The sequence below is a fragment of the Genypterus blacodes genome, unplaced genomic scaffold (genome assembly GCF_046128005.1).
Source record: "Genypterus blacodes isolate CSIRO-AG114 ecotype Tasmania unplaced genomic scaffold, CSIRO-AGI_Gbla_v1 ptg000058l_1, whole genome shotgun sequence".
Taxonomy (NCBI): Eukaryota; Metazoa; Chordata; class Actinopteri; order Ophidiiformes; family Ophidiidae; genus Genypterus; species Genypterus blacodes.
This window is the reverse complement of record NW_027466870.1, coordinates 1180145-1202618: the sequence shown is the minus strand read 5'-3', so window position 1 is coordinate 1202618 and position 22474 is coordinate 1180145. Positions and strand designations below refer to the sequence as shown.

At 41.8% G+C, this 22474-nt stretch overlaps 2 protein-coding genes across 3 annotated transcripts; both read right to left on the bottom strand.

Moving 5' to 3' along the window:
- Window positions 1-3470: 3470 nt before the first annotated feature.
- On the bottom strand, window positions 3471-4673 carry rxfp3.2b (relaxin family peptide receptor 3.2b). Its single transcript, XM_076153518.1, has one exon. It carries the CDS (start codon window positions 4671-4673, stop codon window positions 3471-3473), a length of 1203 nt encoding a protein of 400 aa, XP_076009633.1.
- Window positions 4674-10162: 5489 nt separating this feature from the next.
- creb3l3a (cAMP responsive element binding protein 3-like 3a) lies at window positions 10163-15058 on the bottom strand. Of its 2 annotated transcripts, none has more exons than XM_076153552.1 (10): window positions 14881-15058; window positions 14378-14494; window positions 13997-14240; window positions 13759-13895; window positions 13254-13364; window positions 13032-13138; window positions 11931-11999; window positions 11684-11768; window positions 11506-11599; window positions 10163-10892 (listed from the first exon to the last, which is right to left on the bottom strand). In XM_076153552.1, exons 1-10 carry the CDS (start codon window positions 14899-14901, stop codon window positions 10576-10578), a joined length of 1302 nt encoding a protein of 433 aa, XP_076009667.1. In that variant the 5' UTR covers window positions 14902-15058; the 3' UTR covers window positions 10163-10575. The 2 variants fall into 2 exon arrangements, with proteins under 2 accessions (XP_076009667.1, XP_076009668.1); XM_076153553.1 differs by having other exon boundaries at window positions 13759-13889; window positions 14881-15056.
- Between the last annotated feature and the right edge of the window lie 7416 nt (window positions 15059-22474).

The following is a 22474-nucleotide window of genomic DNA, read 5'->3' as shown; positions in this document are numbered from 1 at the left end:
AATATTGAGCAAATAAAAGTCTTTAATCGGTCTTTCCCTTGAAAACATTTGTATCCTATTTGTAAGTCCAAATTAACGAAAATGTGACCTATTTTTAAAAGCAATCTTATGTGAGGTATAAAGATAAGAAAATGCTGTAAACTATGCATGTATGAACTCTTTCATTCGCAGGGAGGAAAAAAAGAAAACTGTGCAGTGTTATGAATGATAGCCGAGGCACAGTGGCATATAGAATATTATAGAACATAAGAGTATTGTAAAAGAATGAGAGTTCCAAGTCCTTCATACTCCATAGAATTCCCTATGAGTCAGTCACTCCTCTGTTCTGCAGTCTTCTTCTATTGTTAGCAGGGGTTGAAGTCATCGGAAAGGCATCCCCTCCATGAGTTTTAAATGGATTTTGGAGTTATTTATGGTGTTTGGCAACACAGATCCGTTATTGTCCTTATAATACTCAGCAATCTTAATTTGTTCTCGTCCATATCCATCTATACACAGATTTACAGGGTGTCTAGGGATGTGTCGAGGTTGTAGAGTCGCGGTGAAACGCATCTCAGTGCTGGAGGCTAACCGCGCAAATGAAAAACAAAACTCTGGAGACTGTCTTAATGTAGGTCAAAGGAAAAAGCAAACATCCAAAACTCTGTTTGTCAGCCACCTGAGGTATTGAACCTATCACTGTGTAACATTTGTGGAACAGATTTCTCTATATGGCACTTGTCCATAATCATTTTATGAGCTCTGCATGAGTTTGGCTCATGGCCAGATGGGCTGCCATTTAGAATGTGATGAATCCTGAATCATCCTGTGTGGATTACCCGACAGGGAATAGAGAACGAATCCGCTGAAGCGTACATCTCAATCTCAGGTGTGCGTGTTTATAGTGGTGATCTTCCACAGGCAAGCATGGAGCCATTGTTCAGTACACTTGGACATTCTGATGCTCTTGCTTTGATGCCAGTGGTTTTTCATGGTTAATCACTCATCATATATTCAGCATCCAGATGTGAACATCTGCTTTTGCCATTTCAGGCGCTCAGGTTGGCACTTCAGTATGACACAGAATGAATCAACCAAGGTGGCTTCTCTCTTTATCCAGACCGTGAAAAATCAACTTTATGTAGATTTTAAGTATGAACTATACCTGTGCCTTCCATATGTACTATGTCAAGCAAAGCTCTTCATCAGAGACTCGAGCACTGGTAGAGTAGATGGCATGTGGCAGCGTGGCCAGCAGAGAGATAGCACAGATGCCCAAGCTGATCCACTTGGCCCTGGTGGCTGCTGCCAGCCAGCAGTGCATCTTCAATGCTGACAACATGGAGTAATAGCATGCCACACTCATGGCCGTGAGGAAGTACACGCTGGCATACATGTTCATAGTGATGACAGAACTGATGATCATCACACGGCCAAATGGCCAGCGGCCAACTATACCTCTGCCTTCCATATGTACTATGTCATTTTAAAACAAAATTACGAGTAAATGCTGTTATTTTGGAATCCATACATGCTGTTTCATTAACCCTGTTAGGTGTTGCTTTTCAGGGAATGTGGCTGTTATCCACCAACAAGTGTGAATGATTCCAAAAATACATCTCAAGGCAATTATGTGTGGATTTGTTTTTCTCAGAATCAAGCTTTTGTTTCTAGATTTAAAATATGATAATAATATTCTGGAAATTAGATTTGTTAATTATTTTCTGTTATTAATATTTTATATGAAAATAGGATTTTATATAATAGAAATGTTTATATATGTTTACTGTTTGAAGGTATACCATTTTTTTTATTAGAATCCAGAACGAAGTGTGGGAGAAATTTGTTGCTCATTGTTTATTTTCTGGATCAGTCGTATATCACAGGGCTCATGTTATGATGTCATAATGTCAGATGGAGCTCTGTGGATAAGACGCTCTGCTCTGCTCCTCTACATCTCTTATGACTGACAGTACTGGGTTTAGGTATGAAATATTTATTCCAATAATTTGCTGACAACAATTTCAATATTCTTTGATAACATTCCTCCATTTGGAGCACTCTTCAATGAATAAGGTTTTCATCTTCAATTATTTCATGCGTGTGTTATATTTTGTGACATGCACTTTCCCAAAACCACACACAGCAATTATGATCTAAAATGGAGCATTAAATCAAAGCTCATGGGAGAGGATCATGCAAACCCTTTCCCTCTACCTGACAGCAGCGTTTTGTCAGCACCTTTGTTTGTGCAGCGCCGTGCCGACTTCGACTGTGATTGAAGAAGTGCTGCACAAACACGGATCGGGGGAAATTAAATGTCACCAAAGGCAGAGAGGAGCACTTCCAGCCTGCGTCTGTCCGTGGACAGCAGCTCTCCAAATTAGTTCCACTTTATCTTTAAACTTTCAGTAGACCAGCTGCCTCATACATCATGTACTATACTCTGAATTCTAATCTGAACTGCTCCAATTATTCCAGATAGTTCATATTCAGGATGTTTTTATTTCTTTTTACATAATTTCACATACAGATAAGTCATCAATATAATGTCACAACATTGAACACAGATCGTCGTTTTTATAAAAAGGCTTTTACAGCAATGATAGAGTAGAAAGATAACACATTCAGTCACTGCTGTGCTGTGTGTGTGCAGTGTGTGTGAGCAGTGTGAGATGTGTTGGAGGGAGAAGAGTCTGAATCTCATCAATCCCTTCAACTCTTGAACCTCGCGGGTCTTCCCAGGGACAGCCCAACTCTTTTTTGTTTACAATTTCAGCCATCCATCTTTTCTTTATTTGCTGCTAGATATTGCACAATACTTACTTTGACTATTTACCCCACATTTTTTCACCGATATGCGTCTCATGTGTGTGTTCTGTCCTCCTGTGTCATCATTAAGATCAAATACTTCAATGCACCTATTGCCCTACTTTTTAAAATTCCACTTTTCTTAAGAAATATTACACACAAAAACACAAAACACAAACATCAAGCCAGCATGCTTGCACACTTGTTTACAATAGCCATCATCTATACCGCCGTCTTGTTAAAGAATTCATCAGTAAAGCGCTCATACTTTTGATAGGGATGATTTAAAGAGAGGTTCATGCCACTCATGATGGAGACGATGCTCAGGGACTATTTAAATCTCAATCGTGATTGACACTTATGCATATTTATGACAAGTTATCAGGGAACGGTACAAGTATCACCCATCACAGGCAGAGAGGGAGAGAAAGTGAGAGAGAGAGAGAGAGAGAGAGAGAGAGAGAGAGAGACAGAGAGAGAGACAGAGAGAGAGACGATAAGAGCGCCATTGTACAACAAGAACCAATATATTTGAGCACACAGTGAAAGTGGGGCAAATCCCTCTGGGTGGTCCATTTATTCTGTTTACGTAAGTCAAAAAGACGTTAGACTGGGGGAGATAAACTGCACACTCATGTAAACAACTCCAAATCAATAGTCACGGTAAGCCAGTCATTCAGTCACACGTCCATCTTGACCAGGACCAGGACAGGAGGCGCCTCGGCCACTTTAGTGTTGCGGCGCAGCAGGTGAGTGAGTCTCCTGAAGGATGGGGTGGTGTGGAGGAGAAGCTCTTTGAGACCGTCCCGAAACTCCTGCCGGGTCAGGCAGTAAAGTACGGGGTTGAGACAGCTGTTGGTGTGCGCCAAGCATACAGTGAGGGGGAAGGCGTACGCTTGGGCGTTGTAGAATGCCTTGCTGAAGGGCACAAGGTCAAACTTTATGAGCACTCCCCACAGCGTCAACGCCTGATTGGGAAGCCAGCAGAGAAAGAAGGACAGAACCACGATGATGATGGACTTGGTGACTTTGGAGCGGCGATTTTGCCGACCCTGCTGAATCTCCGGGCCCGCAACCCCCGTCATGCGTCGGCTGAGGATGAGGCGCAGTAACAGCAGGTAGCAAACTGTGATGATGATCAGGGGGATGAGAAAACCCAGCAGAACCTTTTGTAGCTGGTACAGACCCAAAAGTAGCTGTGGATCCCAACTGCCTGAATCTGGGAAACGCACCAAGCATAGCTCTTCATCGTACACTCGAGCGCTGGTAGAGTAGATGGCATGTGGCAGCGTGGCCAGCAGAGAGATAGCCCAGATGCCCAAGCTGATCCACTTGGCCCTGGTGGCTGCTGCCTGCCGGCAGTGCATCTTCAACGCTGACAAGATGGAGTAATAGCGTGCCACACTCATGGCCGTGAGGAAGTACACGCTGGCATACATGTTCATAGTGGTGACAGAACTGATGATCTTACACATCACACGGCCAAATGGCCAGCGGAAGTCCAGCGCCGTGTCCACTGCCCAGAAAGGCAAAGTCAGGACAAACTGCAGATCTGTGATGGCCAGTCCCATCACAAAGCAGTTGATGGACGATTGCTTCTGTCTGTGCCGTGAGTGCAGCAGATACAGAGCCAACGAGTTCCCCACAAGTCCAAGCGCACACACTATGGAGTAGACACACGCGATCATCACCCGCACCACCATGCTGGAGCTGTCCCCTTGGAATTCACCCATGGACTCCTTGCTGAGGAGTTGCAGCCAGCAGTGCAGCGACAGGTTGCTGGTTGAACTCCCCATATGGTTTCCAGCAGCCTCCCTCTGTAGTATCTGCTGCTCACAGAGATCTGGAGCTTGAGTTTGAGCTCCACTTTCATTACGCTGCATGGCTGGACTCTTTCTGGATGCTGTCTGAGCTCACATATCACCTTGCATGGTAAAGTTGGTGTAAAGGCAGAGAAAGTTGTTGCTGACGGCGTTTGGATCATCCCCAGAGTATCTGTGTCATGTTCTCCTCTGCCACGTTTATCCTCTTCTTCTTCTTCTTCCTCCTCTCTCGCTCTCTCGCCACGACTACTCACAGCTCCGGAGCGCGCCGCAGCTCCGTTTATACGGCCAACGTGAACGCGCAGAGCTCAGCCTGGCACACGGGCGCTCTGCTGATCCGCAGCCGGATGATTGGAGCAGCGGAGCGAATTCACATCAACGTCTCCCACCGTGGTGTCCGTCAACGGCTGATGTTTAACGCATTTTGACACAACGGCTGCACCTCCTGCGTTTTTAATCACGTTTACGCAGTGACGGTCGTGAAAAGGGGAAAACTTTTGGAGACGTGCGGGGCAAAGCTGTGCGTAAAAATATGCAAAATGACTCCGGATTCGTTGTTTTGAAGTAGTTTTTCCTCTCCGCAGCTGAGTCAATAGAAGTGTGTAGTGATACAGCGTCTTATTCAGAACAGAAACCAACGAGGAGGAAGAGTTAGATGGGCTGAATGAGAGGAGGAGGAGGATGAGGAAGAGGAGGTGGGGCAGAGAGCTCAAGGACGCACTGCATAACAGCGAAAGCATCTTACAGATTCCTCTCATCAGCCAACACGTTTGAATAGACAATAAGAACAAACCACAACACAATGAGACGGAATTTATAAGTACATAGATGAAAAACTTTCTTTGATACATTTACAATTTCAAGTTAAAAAATAATGGCAGAAGATTAAATGATTTGCGAACAGGCTGGGAATTAATGATTTACATGGATTATTGATGAAAAAGCTAAGAAGCTAAGTACAGAATGTCTCCTGGCTCCCAATATCCATATTTTGGACCTTACTTTATCTATTAACTATGACAAATGATCAATTATAGTGCCTCTGTCTCTCTCGCGCGCACACACACACACACACACACACACACACACACACACACACACACACACACACACACACACACACACACACACACAATAATGCTTACATAATCAAAGGACAATTGAGATTTGAAGGCCACCTGTTGTAGTTTCAGTCATATTGCCTCCTAGAGCTGTCACATTCACTCCCACTGATCCACGACAGAAACAAAAATGCGGTCTGCAAAGTAAACAAACAAATACTTTTGGCATTTCTCCTCTAAAAGCCAGGAGCTTTCTGAATCACTTCCCCTCGTCCTCAAAAAAATCCCTCCCTGTTTGTTTCTGAGCAAATTTAAAAGACATGACTGGATGAGTAAGTAATCTGCAGAGGCTAATTTGTTGTGACTGGGGTCTTGTCATCTTAACAAACCCCCCTAAACCTGACAATATGGGACTGTCACTAAGCCTGGTTTAATGTTCTAAGTCCTCAAAGCTCTGAAGCAGAATAAGACCACACATGCCCTTTCACTAAGCACCTGGCATTTCAATCCGCACAGCTAAAAGCTTTTTCATCTTTTCAGAATTATTTGGCAACTGTGAAGGACACATCACGTTTACTCCAAATGAACATAATGTCATCTGTAATTGAAAGTTGCGCATGTTAGCATATGATTAATTCCTAACCTTTTGCTTAATTTTTGCTCCTGGCTCCTGGCTTTAGGTTCACGTGTGACATTTCCCTGCTTAACTGGCGCTCTGACAGAACTTGGAACAGAGCCATCATTAATAATATTAGTTATCACGCCTGTGCTTTCTTTCATGTGACAAATCAAACTGGCTTCCACTCCTGAAAGGAATGTTGATTCTCAAGAGTCTGGAGATGTTTTTCTTCTAAGTTTAGCCACAGTGGTGCAGGAAAGTCTGCAAAAGCTTTAGAATGGTCCCTTTACCTTCATAAATATGACCATAAATGTAATCAGATCTTAAGGCACGTCCGAAATCTAGATAAAGAGAATCTAATGCAACAAATGGCACCAAAAGGATTCATTTATTTTTATTGAGAAAATGCTCCAACATTACAATGTGAGTCTCTAGGATAATCAGTTCATTTATAGGGGAAATAACAATCAAGTGTTTCAATCAAAGGGATGGCAATCAGTGTATTTGTCCCCACTGCGGCATCACTATTAAATCTGATTGGCGCCCCACAGGTTTGTGGTAACATGTCGTGGTCAGATGAGATTTCAGAGGAGTTTAAGAAAAAAAAGATTGTTGATGCTCACTGGGCATGAAAAAGGGTAAAAACACTTTATAAAGAGTCTGAGCTCAAGCAATCCACTGTCAGAGTGATGATTCACAAATAGAGAAAATCAATTTAGCTACTCGCCCCAGGAGTGATTGACCAACAGAATTCACTGCCAAGAGCGAAGCAGGTCAGTTGAACGTCTCAATTGTTATAGTTGCTTTTGACGTGAGTACATTTTTCCCTCCAAACATCATTTCTGTTAAGCTGCCATCATCATGTGTTTGTGTGCCTTGGTGTTTGATTTGGCCCTCTGGCTGCAGTTTGTTGATTTCCACTCATACAGCTTGTTACAAGGCCAAGCTTTCATCAAACAACTAGGGAATCCAAAGAAGATGTGTGACGTGTTTCATTGACCAATGAAAAGATATTTGGCTTACACAAATCTTTGTTCGTTTTTTGTTCGGACCATTCACTGTCTCCTGCCGGTGGACCAAGATAATACTGATATATATAAATTCATTGACAGTCATCTCCGGTTTGAGTGTGTGGAAAATAATGACCAGAGGCTCATAGTCAGGGTCACCTTTAGAATGATCAGTATTCCAAGGTAGAAATCATGGTGATCATTTCAGACATCTGCTGGGGCGATATTTGGTGAGGGCCAACACTCATCTAGGACCAGACAGCTCAGAGTCAGTTTAAAGCACTTTAGGGGCAATTTAAATGCACACTTTAACAGAATGTAAGCACTTCTGGGGCCTCGGATTAACTTATTTGTTCTGTCCTTCACTTCAATCTCCACTCTTTAATAATTTAATGTCAGCACACAATCGCTTCACATTGACATGGATGGAGCGCTGCACTGTCTCTGCGACTGTCATCTCTACAACTGTTACTTCTCTCTGTAGTGATTGACCTTTATTTATACAGAACTTTTCTTATTTAACTGATAATTAATTGACCAAATTGTAAGTTTAATACATACTTAATGTAAGAAAGGGTTAACCATGGAGGCCACTGGGATAATCCATGTGAAGAAGGTAAACAGAACAAAGACATTTTAAAACAGAGCAAATTTATTTTAACAGACCAATAAGGGGACTGATATAAAGATTTAAAAAAATGTATTAAGTCACGATAAGACCGCCGTGAGAAAATAAATGTTAAGTACCAAAATAGGCATTTTAATTATATATCAGACTAAAAAGCTATATTTTAAATTCTCTATATACTTTAAATAATATATATACTTTAAAAGTCTCAATATTGGCAACTGAGAAATGAAGATGGTTGGACTTTGTACAATGGAGTGCAGGTTGTTGTTGATGTTTTGTGTAGAACCTCACGCTCTGTGGTGACACACTGCCCGGTTAACAAAACCCTGTTTGCAGAGTTCACGTGTGTGTGTTTGTGTGTGTGTGTGTGTGTGTGTGTGTGTGTGTGTGTTGACTTACCCACCAACTTAAAAATTTAAAAGCATACACAGCTACACAATAAAAAAGCCTGTGGGTACAACTATAATACAAAACCAGCAGATAGATGATTTAAAGGGTACACAACAAAGAATACATTCACCTCACACATATCAATACTAACTGAATACATGAATGAATGTTTTAAACAACAAGAAATCCACCCCATTCATTTACATAAAGCGGCACAGAGCGATGGAATCTTAATGAAGAGCATCTGTGTTAACTTGAGCTTCAGCAGACGTTTGGTGACGCTGAGCCCACAGCCTCTGCTCTCACACAGGAGCTCTGCACTCATTATGAATAGTATGAATAGAATTGAGGAGGCTGTGTTTTGGCCAGTAAACAGAGAATATACAGTATATATGCGCTTGTTGATCTATATTGTATTACTCGGTGTGTTTTTATGCATGGGAACAGCCAAAGGCGAGTTTCTGTGATGATGAGCCATAAACTAAATTTATACAGTGAAACCAGGATTAACTCATCTATTTCTGTACATTGTAAAACTGTCTAAAAGAACCCTCAGATCCCACCAGTGAATTAGGTTACACGAATCATTGCTCAATCATGATGTACAAACATATGAAGTCACACCAGAGTATGACTCCTCATTTCCTCATGTGTGCAGAGCTTTGCAAATAGCTGATAGTGTAAACATTGATTCAGGCGTTACTTCATGTTCCCTCATACTTGGCCAGGCACCCTTAATCTAAAATGATGTCATAGATATAAGTCATGTGGAATGATTATTTGGGTTTTTTTTTTTTTACTGGGTAATCAGTAAATATAACTAAAAAAAGATTGTCATTGCCAGATAGCTATTTAGTAAACTTGGGTCTTAAAGTTATAGAAACTTTGGAATTTTATGGATTATATGTTAAACTATATATCAGCTTATGTGAATGCAAAGGACAGGAAGCATTTCAAGGTGAAAGTAGTGAGGGGGAAAAAGGCTCAATTAACCTTTAATCACTCTTGCACCTCTCTAAAATCTAACGATGTGGTATAAACCCCGAGCTCTGGTACATGGCACTGCTTTTTCACTCTTTGCTCCTTTTGCTCCAATTGGAAAATCAATTTTGTTAATATTGTTTCAAGGTGCTCAGGAATCTGACACAACACACCTTTACCTCCATCAACTTCACACCTTAAAAGCAAAGTAATCCATTTGTAGATTAAAAAAAGAGCGAGGTAGACGCACTGCGACGCTCATCTCAAACTGAGCTCAACCGGTGTGTGTGGAGGCTCCACAGGGATTCGGTTAATCAGCATGATAGGTCCACACGAGAGACTTTCACCATGATTAAAGAAGAAGCTGAGAGGGTCAAAGAAGCAGCAAAATGCAGAAACATGAAAGAAAGAGAAGTTCATGTTGATGTAGCACTGTGTGTAGAAGCAACACATACAGGGAAGCCCTTTGTACTCTTTATTATGCAAATCAAATACCTCAGATACTGACAACCATTGATCAACTTATCTGGAAATGCAGCGTCCAATAAATTGAAAATGTCAGCCGGCCTTAAACATGAAATAACATTCTGGGCAGTAGGAGAAGACTTTCAGCTTCCCACTGGCAGAATTCAACCAGGAAATAATGAGTCTGCTGTCTGCTGGTTTGGGTAACTGGGTTAGAAATCTGTGTCAAGAGGTGAGAGGTCGTCGATCTTTGGCCCAGTTTTGTCACGTTTTAACCACCAGCACAGAGGCTTATCTACACAGTGATCACCACTTTTTTTTAAAAAACCCTCACTGTTAACTTTTTTGCCAGGCACAACAGATGTTATAGAAGCACCCACAGAACCACCACGTCTCATTTTGACACATTTTATTTGAAGCAATTTTATCCATGAATCAATGTTCCAATAATCCAATGTTCCAATGACCAATATTCTGAACTATACTTTTAGAAATTAAAATTTGAGATCAAATTTGTACACATAATTCTGTTTATTCCATTTCTTACGGTCTCAAACGTGCTCATTTACACAAACCTGGTGGCAAAGGATACACTTTGTGTTCACAGGCAATTTCCTGTTAAAGATTTAACTCCACACACCTATATAAAACAGTATAACAAATAAGAAAAAAGAAAAAAAGACAAAAAAGCAAACCAGAAATGATTAGATTTGTATTTGTGTGTAAACAACAGCCACAGGCAATTTCCTGCCACCACCAAGGAGGATGAAGGAAATCACAACAGTATTTCCTTCCTTTTTTGGTTTTACATGTCGTCGGCGTGCGGCCGCAGCCTGGCTTGGCGGTGTGGATCCAGTGTCACAGTAGCTATGTGACCCGTAATGGGGTCCACGTGGAAATGGCCCATCGCCTCTTCCTGACTGCTGTTCATAGACACTGGCTCCATGCTGGACAGGCCTCGATTCACTCCCATCTTCCCCATCAGGGCAGAGAGGTCATCCATGCCGCGCTCTCCGGGGAAATGCCGGTGCAGAGACTCGGGTTCATCCTCAGAGGAGAACGGGCGGTCGATAACATTCAGCACACGGGAAGCCTGGAGGTTCTGCAGGGACCGTGACTGGACTGTAGGAAGAACGCAGAGAGAAGTTCAACCAATTCAAACTTTTGTGGACTACCTCATTTATGACTGTTTCTACATTAGCACTGCGGTAAATGTGTATGTGTGTGTGTGTGTGTGTGTGTGTGTGTGTGGGTTTGTAAGTTTGTGCCTGTGCATATATTAATTAGATTCCAACTCAATGATATGAAAGAGTGCAACCCTCTGGGAACTTTATAACCTTTGAGCACAATCACCCACGGAAAGTGCATCATCAATTGCTACCCTAATTCTGTCAAACTGTTTATTATAATAAATTACCTCTTTGTGCTCTGTGATTCCTTAATCTTGCCTCACAACTAAAGATTTTGACATTTTTACAGGTCACACCTAAGATGAAAGCAGTCTGTATTCATTAGCTGCTGTTGACAGAGTAACTTCATAATCATTATATACGACGCCCGTTCTCGCTCCTCTGTTCTCTCTTCCTGAAACTTTAAAAGGTTTGAGTTTAATCTGCTGAAGGTTCTGCAGGTGAGCTACTTTCACGGAGTGTGTCAGGACTGCAGATTTAACGAGCTCCACGGCTCTGACCGAGGGGAGGTTGATTGAGGCGGCAGGCAGGTGAAGGTGACTCACTTCTGACAGGGCTGAAGTCTCCTTGGCTGACCTTGGTGTCGGAGAAGGGCCTGAGCGTAGGGAAGAGGATAAGGGAGAAGGATAGCAGAAGCACCTGAGAGAAGGAGAGAAGAAGAGTGAGAAAATGTAATTATCTATCAAGGAGGGACACACACAAACACACACACGTCTTCCCTACCAGTACACATGTTCCTGTCTGGGCTGGCTTGCTGGTGCCGTTCATGACTAGAGCCTGGAGCCTACGCAGCTGCTCCATCAGTGACCTGTGGAGAGTAGCCGGGCAAGAAGGAGAGAAGTATGAGGGGAAGAGATGAGTAGAGATGAAAGCGGAGAGACGGAAAATGAATGAGGGCTCGACGGAACGAGACGGTCGAACAATATGATGAAGCCTGTGGAGGAAATATGCGAAGAAATAGAAGCCTCACATGTTGCATTTCTCCAGCTGAGACACTTTGCGCTGCAGATCCTGGTTGTGTGCATTACAAACGGCCATTCTAAAGGGGAGAAACACACACTTAACATCAGTCCAAGACGCCGACATGATCCCTCCATATAATATTCAGTGATTCAATATTGAGTGAATCATTTATTTAACACTCTGCTGCTCTGGTATTTAAAGTGATTTTAAAGGCTCCACAATGATGAATTCCACACTTTACACCACACAGATGAAAGGATTCGTAGCAGTATGCACCAAAGAAACTAGGTGCAGCGTCTTCAGAAAGAGTTATTGTAGGTAATCGCAGCGAATGCATCATTGCCTGTAGTGTTCATATCAAATTTACATTCCGCATCATCACATTTTAATAATCCTTTCTCAGTGAATCAAGATTAACTGTACTGCAAGACAAGATGAATAAAAAATCTAAATGATCAGGCGCGGAGGCAGGAGCTCAGTCGGTAGGGCTTCCGCTTGGGAACCGGAGGGTCGCTGGTTCGAGTCCCTGTCCAGGTGACCCTGAGCAAGGCACCGAACCCCCAACTGCTCCCCCCTCTGTAGTGGGTGGTAATGTAATGTAAGTCGGCTTGGATAAAAGCATCTGCCAAATGATCGTAATGTAAAGAAATCTGAACCAAACAAACTAAACACTTCAGCTGGCACATTCAAAGCTTCTCTGTTGTCCGAGAAGTGACAGTAACCAGCCAAAAAGTGTTGCACTAATGAGTATATAAATGTACTAAAGGGTAGACTTTAGTACTTTTAGCAGCAGGTACAATACTTTTCTTGAACGCTTCCTTCATTGGGCAGAGAGTAAAGAGTGAGCGAGGGTGGCAAAGTTAATAAATCAGAGTCAAAGCAGTCAAATAGCAGCCACTCTAGGATGATTTTCATTGTGTACTGAAATGAACTGCAGCTGCTTAAAAGGCAGGAAATCAATATCAACAAGTACAAAAGGGGCAAATCTACGAGAACAGGCCAAACCACCCATGTGGCATCATGCAGCTTATGATTCCTTGCTTGTTGTTGTTGTATAAATTAATAATTGAAGTCCAGCATGAACCATGTCTCTCATCAGGCCTCCTACCTGCTCTCCAGCCCGTCAATATACTCCTTCTTCTTCTTCCGGCTCTCCTGGGCCGACTGCTTATTACGAATCTTTCTGCGTATTTTCTTCAGAATCCTCTCTTCGTACTGATTGACAGAGCAGGTATAATATTTCATTATGGCTTAACCTTTGCAGAGCAAACACTGAGGGCTGCTGCTGCGGCTTGTTTTTCATTGCAACAAAACATTTGTAAGACATCACCTTTGTGAGAGGTAGCTGGTTGGGGAGCGACACCCCCTCCTTTGCGAGTAGTTTCTTCTCATCATCATTGAGAACCAGCTCTTGAACGGACTGTTGGGATGGCTGTGGGGGCTAGAGGTGAGATATATATACATGTTTAATACATCATCACTGCTGCTCCATTTCCATGTCAATTTCCTTCACAGGGTATATTTCTAGTTTAAAGCAAAATTTAACTCAAACATAAGCTTTCAGGACAGTTCAGAACCTCTTTGTTGTAGGCATACTGGATAAGTTTCTTTATCACGTTTGGCAAGTTTGCCAGTGTCCCACACATCCCAATAACCCCTCTTTATTATGATGTAATCTGCTGAAATATTAATTTTCCTCAAAACTGAATTCATTATCTTTACTCCAGAAGCTTGTGTCTGAAGAACTGATTTGCAATTCCAAACAAAGATAAAATGACACAAAGGCCCATGAATCACAGGCAGTGAAAGTATCACCACAACCAGGGTTCACTCACTGGCTCGGGTGTGCCAGACAGCAGCAGATCTTTGACGGTTAGAGGGAAGCCTGAAGTCATCTGCGGTCTGTTTACATCAGGGTACTGTGTCAGCCTGGTCCTGTCTGTTGGGAAGCCTGACTCCCAGCCATCTGCATCCACACAAACACACACACACAGAAGATTATTGAGACATGATTTGAATTCTTACAGTGTAACATGATCGATCACATTGATAGAGGATCTGTTTGTGACTTACTGATGTCAATGGAGACGTTTGCTTCCAGGGCTGCCTTGATCTGATGGTTTGAACCAAAGTATTGAGCCTCACCATTGGGACTCTCGGGACGTAGCGGACTGTCCATCTGGTCTGAGGGAGGGTCCTCACTGATCCCGCTGTCGCTGTGGGACGGGGACCAGAGCGGTGAGGTCGACACAGAATCGCTCCCACTCAAGATGGCATTGAGAAAGTCATCGTCTGTCTGTTTGGCTGGTTGCAGCATCTGTGGGATTGAAACGTTGCAAGCTGTTATGCTATAGTCCATTCAGTCCAGGTCACACAGTGAGTTATGCTTGAAAGTATATTACTAGCAAACATCCATTTGCAGTCCTCGCTGAATGAGATCACAGTCTCACGCACAATTGGGTTCTGGATTGGCCAGGTGGGATGGTTGCCATGGTGTCCTGTTTCTTCGTGGCGGAGGATTCCATCGTTGTGATCAAACAGCCAGTCGAGCAGCTCAATCCCATCACAGCCCTGAAAGTGTATCATGACAGTTTGTCTTTAATGTATTCAGAAGCAAAGATAACACAACAACACTGTTGTTAGACTGTAAAAAGGTTTTCATACTGACACAGCTCAACACAGCCAAACATTCACCATGATCCCATCTGACAACACTAAACTGTACATTATGTTCCCACATCCAGCGTGGATATATGCCGATCAGTTCATGATGAGCCGAATATTAGAATTAAGATGTTCTGCGGGTGATTGGATTAGGTAGATTTTGATCTAGATGATTCAGTTTATGAGATTGCTGTCAAGATTGAACTTTGCTCAATGGCATGCACTAATTTTCACTTTGCCCGAAAGCAAAACCCAAAACGCAAAGTAATAAAGAGGCATTAAAAATGATATACCTGATCGGAGTAGTGTTCCATAATGTTGCTGTTTGGGTGGCACAACAAAGAACCCCCCTAAACAACAGAGTTTCAGCTGAAATATCCCTTAATCCTTGTTGTGGTGTAGTGTTGACCCGGCCCTTGAAAGTCTTTACTGAATCACTCCGTTCTTGTTCTCAGGTCCAAAGTTTAAACTCCAACACAACACACCCAGTCAACCAGTCAGCTTTATCCCCATTGGCTTACCAGACAAGATATCATCTCATTGGTAGCCAAGAAGAGACAACTAAGGTAGTGCAGTCGGTCTGGGGAGTGCACTCTAAGATGTTAAATATTGGAAAGTTCAACGTCCTCTTATTTTCTTTGATAAAATATTGACAGACAATAGATTTGACTTTTGGCACATATTCATTAAACACACAATCGACAGATTCTAATAAATAAACAAAGTCAACAATATTGGTTCTAAAGACCACATACATTATATCGTGGACATGGTATCTGTCTTGTATATTACACAACTGACTTGTGAATATTGAGTATTAGTGTATGATTGCACTCTTTGTAACCTCAATTAGCTTCAAAACTTCAAATATACAGCAACAAATGAGTCAATATACAGCAGGTGATTGATGGAGTCGATTCACCTACTGTAAATTGACTCATCAGTCAAAAATGTGGCTCAGTTCCATTGGCAGTGTTTTGCATGGCAATTCATTAGTATTAGGCAACCTACAGTTTGTGTTTGCACATGTCTCTGCATGTCTCAGGTGGCCTTTGTTGATGTAATATATTCCACCTTCCCCTGGTGGCTCCTTAGCCTGCATACTAATGGACTCAATGAGGCTCAATCAGTTCCTGAATTAAGATCTTAAAAGGAGGCATCATGATTAGTTACTCAATGAGTTAGAGTAACAATTATGTAATGCACAGTATAAGATCTAGCTACAACAGTTTAGGATAGCCATTAACACTTTTTTGTCAGACAAAAGATGTCTGTGAGATATTCTGATATTTTACCTCAGATTCATGTGGATGAATGTTTTATTTGTATTCTGTTTCTTGTCAGACATGTTGTGCTTTCGGTTCAGAACGTCCCTCTGTGTTCTCCGATGGGAGAGGAGCCTCCGGTTAGCATATGTGAAGGAATTTCCACTTATCTTTTGTCTCATGTCAGAAATAAGAAGCCAGTCTCTTCATCTACAGACACAAAGCACAGACAGAAACCTCCTGACACATTTGGATCAATGTGCCTTTCAAGAAGCAGGAGACTTTTTACTCAAGATAGCTTATCAACATGTTGAAGATGAACTAAAAATATTAGAAACCAATTCCACAAACCACTGCAATACATTACAGCACGTTATCTGTCCCATAGGCTCTTCTGCTGTAGGAATACATCCCAACATGGACTAATCATTTAAATAAGATGGGGGGAGGAGGTCATAGCCAATACTCCTCTCATATTTATGATAGCAGCATATTTATGATAGCAGCAAAAGCAACCCAAAGCAACAAAGATGAACGATATATAGCAGCAAAAAGTGAGTGAATACGAGACGTTTAAATAGAACACCAAGTTTATCAGAGGAATAAGACCGATGTGTGACGAGCTGGTTGTCAGCTGACATCGTATAGTGTTAGGTGTCTTGTCAGATCTACTCCCAGCACTAGGCTTTCCATAGAAGGAACATTATGTAATAGTTATTGCATTATTATCTGATGGAGGTTCCAAAGGGCACAAGCTCTGTAATTAATTCACTGTGGTTTTAAGAACGTGTAAGTAAGAACGTTTACCTCACGTTTAGCACTCAGACAGACAGACTGAATATCCACTTAGTGATACTTTTAATGCCAATTGTTGTGGCGCCCGCTTCATCAAGGTTATCAATAGGATCGTCATTTGTAGATAAACTTGTTTAAAGCTTACGTGTGTGTCTCTTCTCTTCTCTGCTATCTCTTACTATTTGTTTTTGTTTGTGGCAGACTCCAGAAAGGCTGTCATAGATTTAGTCATCGCTCAGGGGGGATTTCCCTTTTAGGTACATTGCACCAGGTTTAACAAATCCTACTTTCAACGTGTTTATTTGTATGGACAGCAAATGATCAGCAGATGATTATGAGGTTGCCTGATGAAGTACTGTGCTAGATACGAGACAGATATGTAAACTCCTGTTGGAACACATTATCTAGATGAGGACAAGGTAAGTAAGGTGAGAAGTGGGTCATCATCCCTGCATGGCAAAGATCAGCTAGAATTATAAACTTTGCATCGCAGTGGACAAATATCTTTGTAAGATTCCACAATAGGTGCAATTTTATTACGACTTAAACAAATTTCTTCCAATGACTTAAACAATTGAATCTCTGCAGGACAGCACATTGTTCAAGCATAGTTTTAATTTTTCTGTAGTGATTAGAGGACTCCAAAAATAAAAGCTAAGGCTGTGTAATGAAGGGACAGGATGGTCACAGTGCCTGTTAAGGATGAGCTGATATGACATTTGACAGATCGCTATTATTTCCTCATTCAAACGCTACTCTCATTATGTTTCATATTCCAGAAATTAAAAAAGAAGGTCAGATGACAACATAATTCAAAAGGAAATTAGAAAATGATCAATGATCTTCCGCGGTGCCTTTGAAAACAAACAACGCCCTGAGATTTACAGATGCAAAAGACCAAACGCCAATCAAAAAGCTAAATGCCAGTCTGACACCTTGTATGACCTTAGAGGTGGCATGCATAATTCTGTAAGATAAATCTTAAGAAAGCACACATTTTTCTGAAAATACTGATAAGAGTCTTCACACTTATCTAATTTACTGCATAATATGGAACATAATCATGCTGTGCCAGATGCAGGCGCACAAACAGGGGTGGGGACACAGGGGCACTGGCCCGATCTGAGAGCTGATTGGCCCTCAGTGTGGCTCTTTACCTGTCAATCACCAAACAAAAAATATATCTCCTTGGCTAAGAGTCAGGGTTCATTTGACTTTTTATATTTGAGAATCAAATCAAATCAAATCAAATCAAATCAAATCAAATCAGATCAAATCAGATCAAATCAGATCAAATCAAATCAAATCAAATCAAATCAAATCAAATCAAATCAAATCAAATCAAATCAAATCAAATCAAATTATTTGTGTAGCTCAATATCAAATACAATGTCTCAAAGGGCTTTACAGGCCCACAACAGCAAATAGATCTAGCCCAGTGTTTGTTTGTGTGTGTGTGTATATGTGTGTGTGTGTGCGCGTGTTAAATGTTGTCCCTCTGTGGAATATTACTGTGGTTATTGACACAGCCTATTTCTTACTGTGATGTAATTCGACAATTGCTAACTTGTGATTTCCATCAACATATTGCACCATTCTAGTATTACCACATCAAAACACTGTGAACACACAGGACGCCACATCAATACTTGTCGAAAGAATCTGAAATACACACACACACCATCTATGAAAGCCTTCAAGTAGTTCATCCAGAACCAAAACCAGACCTGGAGAACCAGATCCACCTGCTATTAAATCTTACTCACACAACCAAAAGACTAAAAGTAAAAGTAACAGCAAAATATGGCATCTGACTGCTGGCAAAACCTCCACTTAGTGCTTGTACAAAGACCACAAGCCAACAAGGAAAAAAGAGCCACTAGGAGCAGCCTGGAAAACTGCAGCCGCCTGTTCACTTTCCGCTTCATGTCTCTGGAAGCAGAACTGTCAAGCACCTACCGTGGAAAGTAGCTAGTCCCTTGAGACCGGCACATACATGGCATCCATGCAATATGCATTACAGTCTTGCCTTGTTGAGTAAGATGAAGGCTGAAAAGGGGAGGTATATTCTTTCCCTTTCTCCTGGTATTGCTCACAAATGTAAAGGTCAGGCTGAGGTCGGGCAGATCCAGATCCTGCTGAAATCACCCTAACCTTCAGTGTTGTGTCTATCATAGCAAGTACAGTTAGCATCAGCAAATCGCCACAAGCTTTGTTTTACCGGTGTGTGTGTTGGAAGTGTTCCCTTCTCAGGTGCAATGGACTGGACCTGGAGAAAGAATTCAAAGAATCACATCAAAACTCAAAGGCAGCACTGTTATAAGTCTCAGTTGGTGAAAAGGAGGATTTGGGTGGGATGCTCATGTTGCTGTGGGTCTGTTGTATGTTTGCTACCACCTGTAAGAATATGATGAGCTGAAGGTATACAAGGCTCTGAGGGTGTGTGGTGGAGTCTCTCTCTCTCTCTCTCTCTCTCTCTCTCTCTCTCTCTCTCTCTCTCTCTCTCTCTCTCTCTCTCTCCCTCTCCCTCCATATATACTGTAGAATAGTGGTCTCACTATTTATCCTAATCATTTGATTGGGTTATAGTGTTTCTCATAAATTTAAGCTGTTGACATTTCTAATCTGCATTCTTTGCGTATAAAGAGCCACAGTGTTTGTCATTTTGCTTATCAAAGTAGCTCATTTGAATTGAGAAGCTGTTGCATTAATGCTTCACCCCACTATGCATCAGACAACGTCGCCTAGCAACCTCTACCATGTTCCACTTACATAAAGATGTGGCCTTCTTTTGCATATACATTCTGACCCTTCCTGCCTCCCCTTCCATCCTAGCATCTTCAATTTCAGTCTAAATTATGGTGATTTTTGTAACAATCATTTGACAGATGCTTTGCAGTTTTCTGTGGATTGTGTTTTTCAGGAGAAAGTCCACAGGCGTATGCAGGAACATCTCTTATAGCTGACTGGGTGTGATGGTCATGGCAGAGGTGAAGGAAGTTGCAAAAAGAGTGCTGCACGTTCTGTTTCATAATAAATTTGATGGATGATTAAGTTCCCCTGGAATGTCCTTGTATTTGTATGTTGGAGCTATTTACCACTATTTAGCTTGCATGAATAAATGAATGATTGAAGTGGTGAGGACACATTGACGTGCGCAGACCACATTATTGTTGTTTTGATCACATTTTTGAATGCCGTGTTATGAAAACAATGCTGATATGGATTTAATAGTATATATGACATTAAGAGGCCTGCGTTTGGCTGATTCAGTGCTTGAAGGAGCTTAGTCCCACACACAGACTGGCCGACTCTGTATCAGATTTAGTAAGTCTGGTGCAAGCCGGAAGAAAAGGGCAGGGGCAGACAATCTTCCATCTATCCATCACATTCACAGGGAAAATACTAGCAGCCAAATAAAAAAATAGCTCAGTGGGAACTGGCAATAAATTATATCATTGATTCATTATTTAGACATGAGAGTCCTTACATGACCGGAGGAATATTGGGGGGAAATGTAGTGGGACACAGCTTCCCTCTGCTGGTTTGAAGCAGTAAGTACAACTCAACCACACTGAGTTTATCTCTAATTTTGAAACATCAGGACATAAAGACACTTCAATAATTACATCACATTATTGGGCCTGGAGTGAGTTGATTAGATTAGATTTCATAATTCCATCACAGCTGTGAAAGCTGTCACTTTGACTTTCACTTGACAGAATCATCTCAGTTTGAGACAGTTGAGACTTGACTTGATATCATACAGCTGTAAAGACCACAGTGTAAAGATCGGGTGATTTCCATCCAACCATGCAGAGTTTACAGTTCATCTAACCTGCATGTGTTAGGGTGAAATCTCGGGCATCCAGGGAAAACTCAACCCAACCACTAGTCTTCTGCTTCAGTGTCCATTTGTCTTTGCTGCAATAGTGCCAGCTGTATACGATAATAATAACATACCCTTTACCATGTAGACATTTAATCCCAAGACACCAGAGGACATACTGTACACATGAGGTTTAACACCATCCATGATGCTGGTACACGTTTTCTAACCAAATTACTGCAACAAACAACTGCACACATTAGACTTCTGAATAGACTTCTTCAATATCAGATTGTAAAAATATCAAAGTTGAAGATTTGCAGCCAGCATAGATTCCGCAGCTATGGTAGACAGAAAAACAAGGTGGTATTCCAGATCACCATCCAAGGGAATACGACTAATGCCACACTAGGCTCAAATATATTGCCCATCCTCACTTTTCAGCTATCAAGCGTAATTTTAGATCATTCCCGAAATTATCTTAAATTGCTGAGGGAACGTTCATGCATCTCTTCTGACAGTGTGAAAAATTAAGCTACAAAATGAATGTTAGAAACAGAGTTCAATAGAAATCCTTGTTCATATCAGCTGAATGCCTGCCCAGCCTTACCTCCACTAAAGACAGAGTAGAATATTGATCATGATTAAATATTTTGCATTTTTTATTCTAGAATGATGAATCTCAACCTTTGAAGTTATTTCTCGACCACACATCACAGTTTTTACCATTAGAGAAGATGAATTAGAGAGCAGGAACTGTGGACATATTCTTCAGGATTTTCTGTCCTTTTTCTTGTACCTGGGGATGGGATACAGCTTATGAAGAAGAGGAAGAGAACTAATTGTATAAATTAATATTATAAAAAGAAAATTAGAATTATGAAGTGTAGTTTAAGTCCACCCAGTCAAGGATTCTTACAGGCTTCTTCCATGAAAAGCGCTGACTGATACCCAACAGTTCTGCACATAAGAGACTGAGGCTGAGAACGGGAGATGCAGCACACTACTCTACGATTCAGCCTGCTCTTATCACATCTCATCAGCCTGTTAAGTCAGCGGTCCATAAAACTGTCTCCAGTGTGATATGCCATCATCACATCGCACCCTAATCTTCTTGAACAACACCTCACAGCTGAACGAGCATGCTTTGCAATGCATAACCAGAGTGCTGTGGTGAATTAGGCACCAGGGGACACCTCTAACTCTTACCGCTTATTAAACAACTCCTGCAGTTTCTGGACTTTAACATGCCTGCAAGATCATGGAGGAACATTTCCCTCAACAGGAGGTGTTGGATATTCTCCTCTGTGAAGTTCCTCATTCTTTCTGTAACCTCTGCTCATAAAAATATGTCTTTTGGCAGGCAAAACCTTTATGCACAGTATGTTATGCCTGCCTGCGTTGGTGTGTGTTAACAACATGCAAAAGACTTACAGAAAATGTGAAAATAAAGTTGAATTTGGTTAATTAGGAAGCCTGTGAGTGTGTGTCTGTGCCTGTCTTCTTGTCTTATCTGCACGTCCACATGTGCACATGGAATGCAAAAAGACTCCCCTGGCTGCGTCTTGTCTCCCTGTGGGCCTTTCAGACTTCCGAAGCTGAACAGATCAAGCAGGCCTGCCTCCCTCCTAGGGTCCAGACTGGTTAACAAGCTTCAGAATAAACGCCAGCCAGTTAAATTGTGTATAACTTTTTAGTTCGCACTAATAGTGTGACCTTTATTGATTTCTTGTCTCTGCCTTCAGCTTGGCGAAACACTAATGGCATTGGTCAATAAAAAACTATGAAGTGGAAGTTCTCAATACTCCTTCCCCTGTGTTGACCATATCCCCAGAAATAGCCACTCAACATCCCTCAGAGGACGCCATGCCAGCGCGATGACAGCTCAGTGCTCTTATTCAATTTGAGCTGCAATATGTCCCCGTTTGCTTTCTCGCTTTGGATGTATGCAGGCTAACATGCTGAGCCATCCACCAAACACAACATTTCACTCCTGCT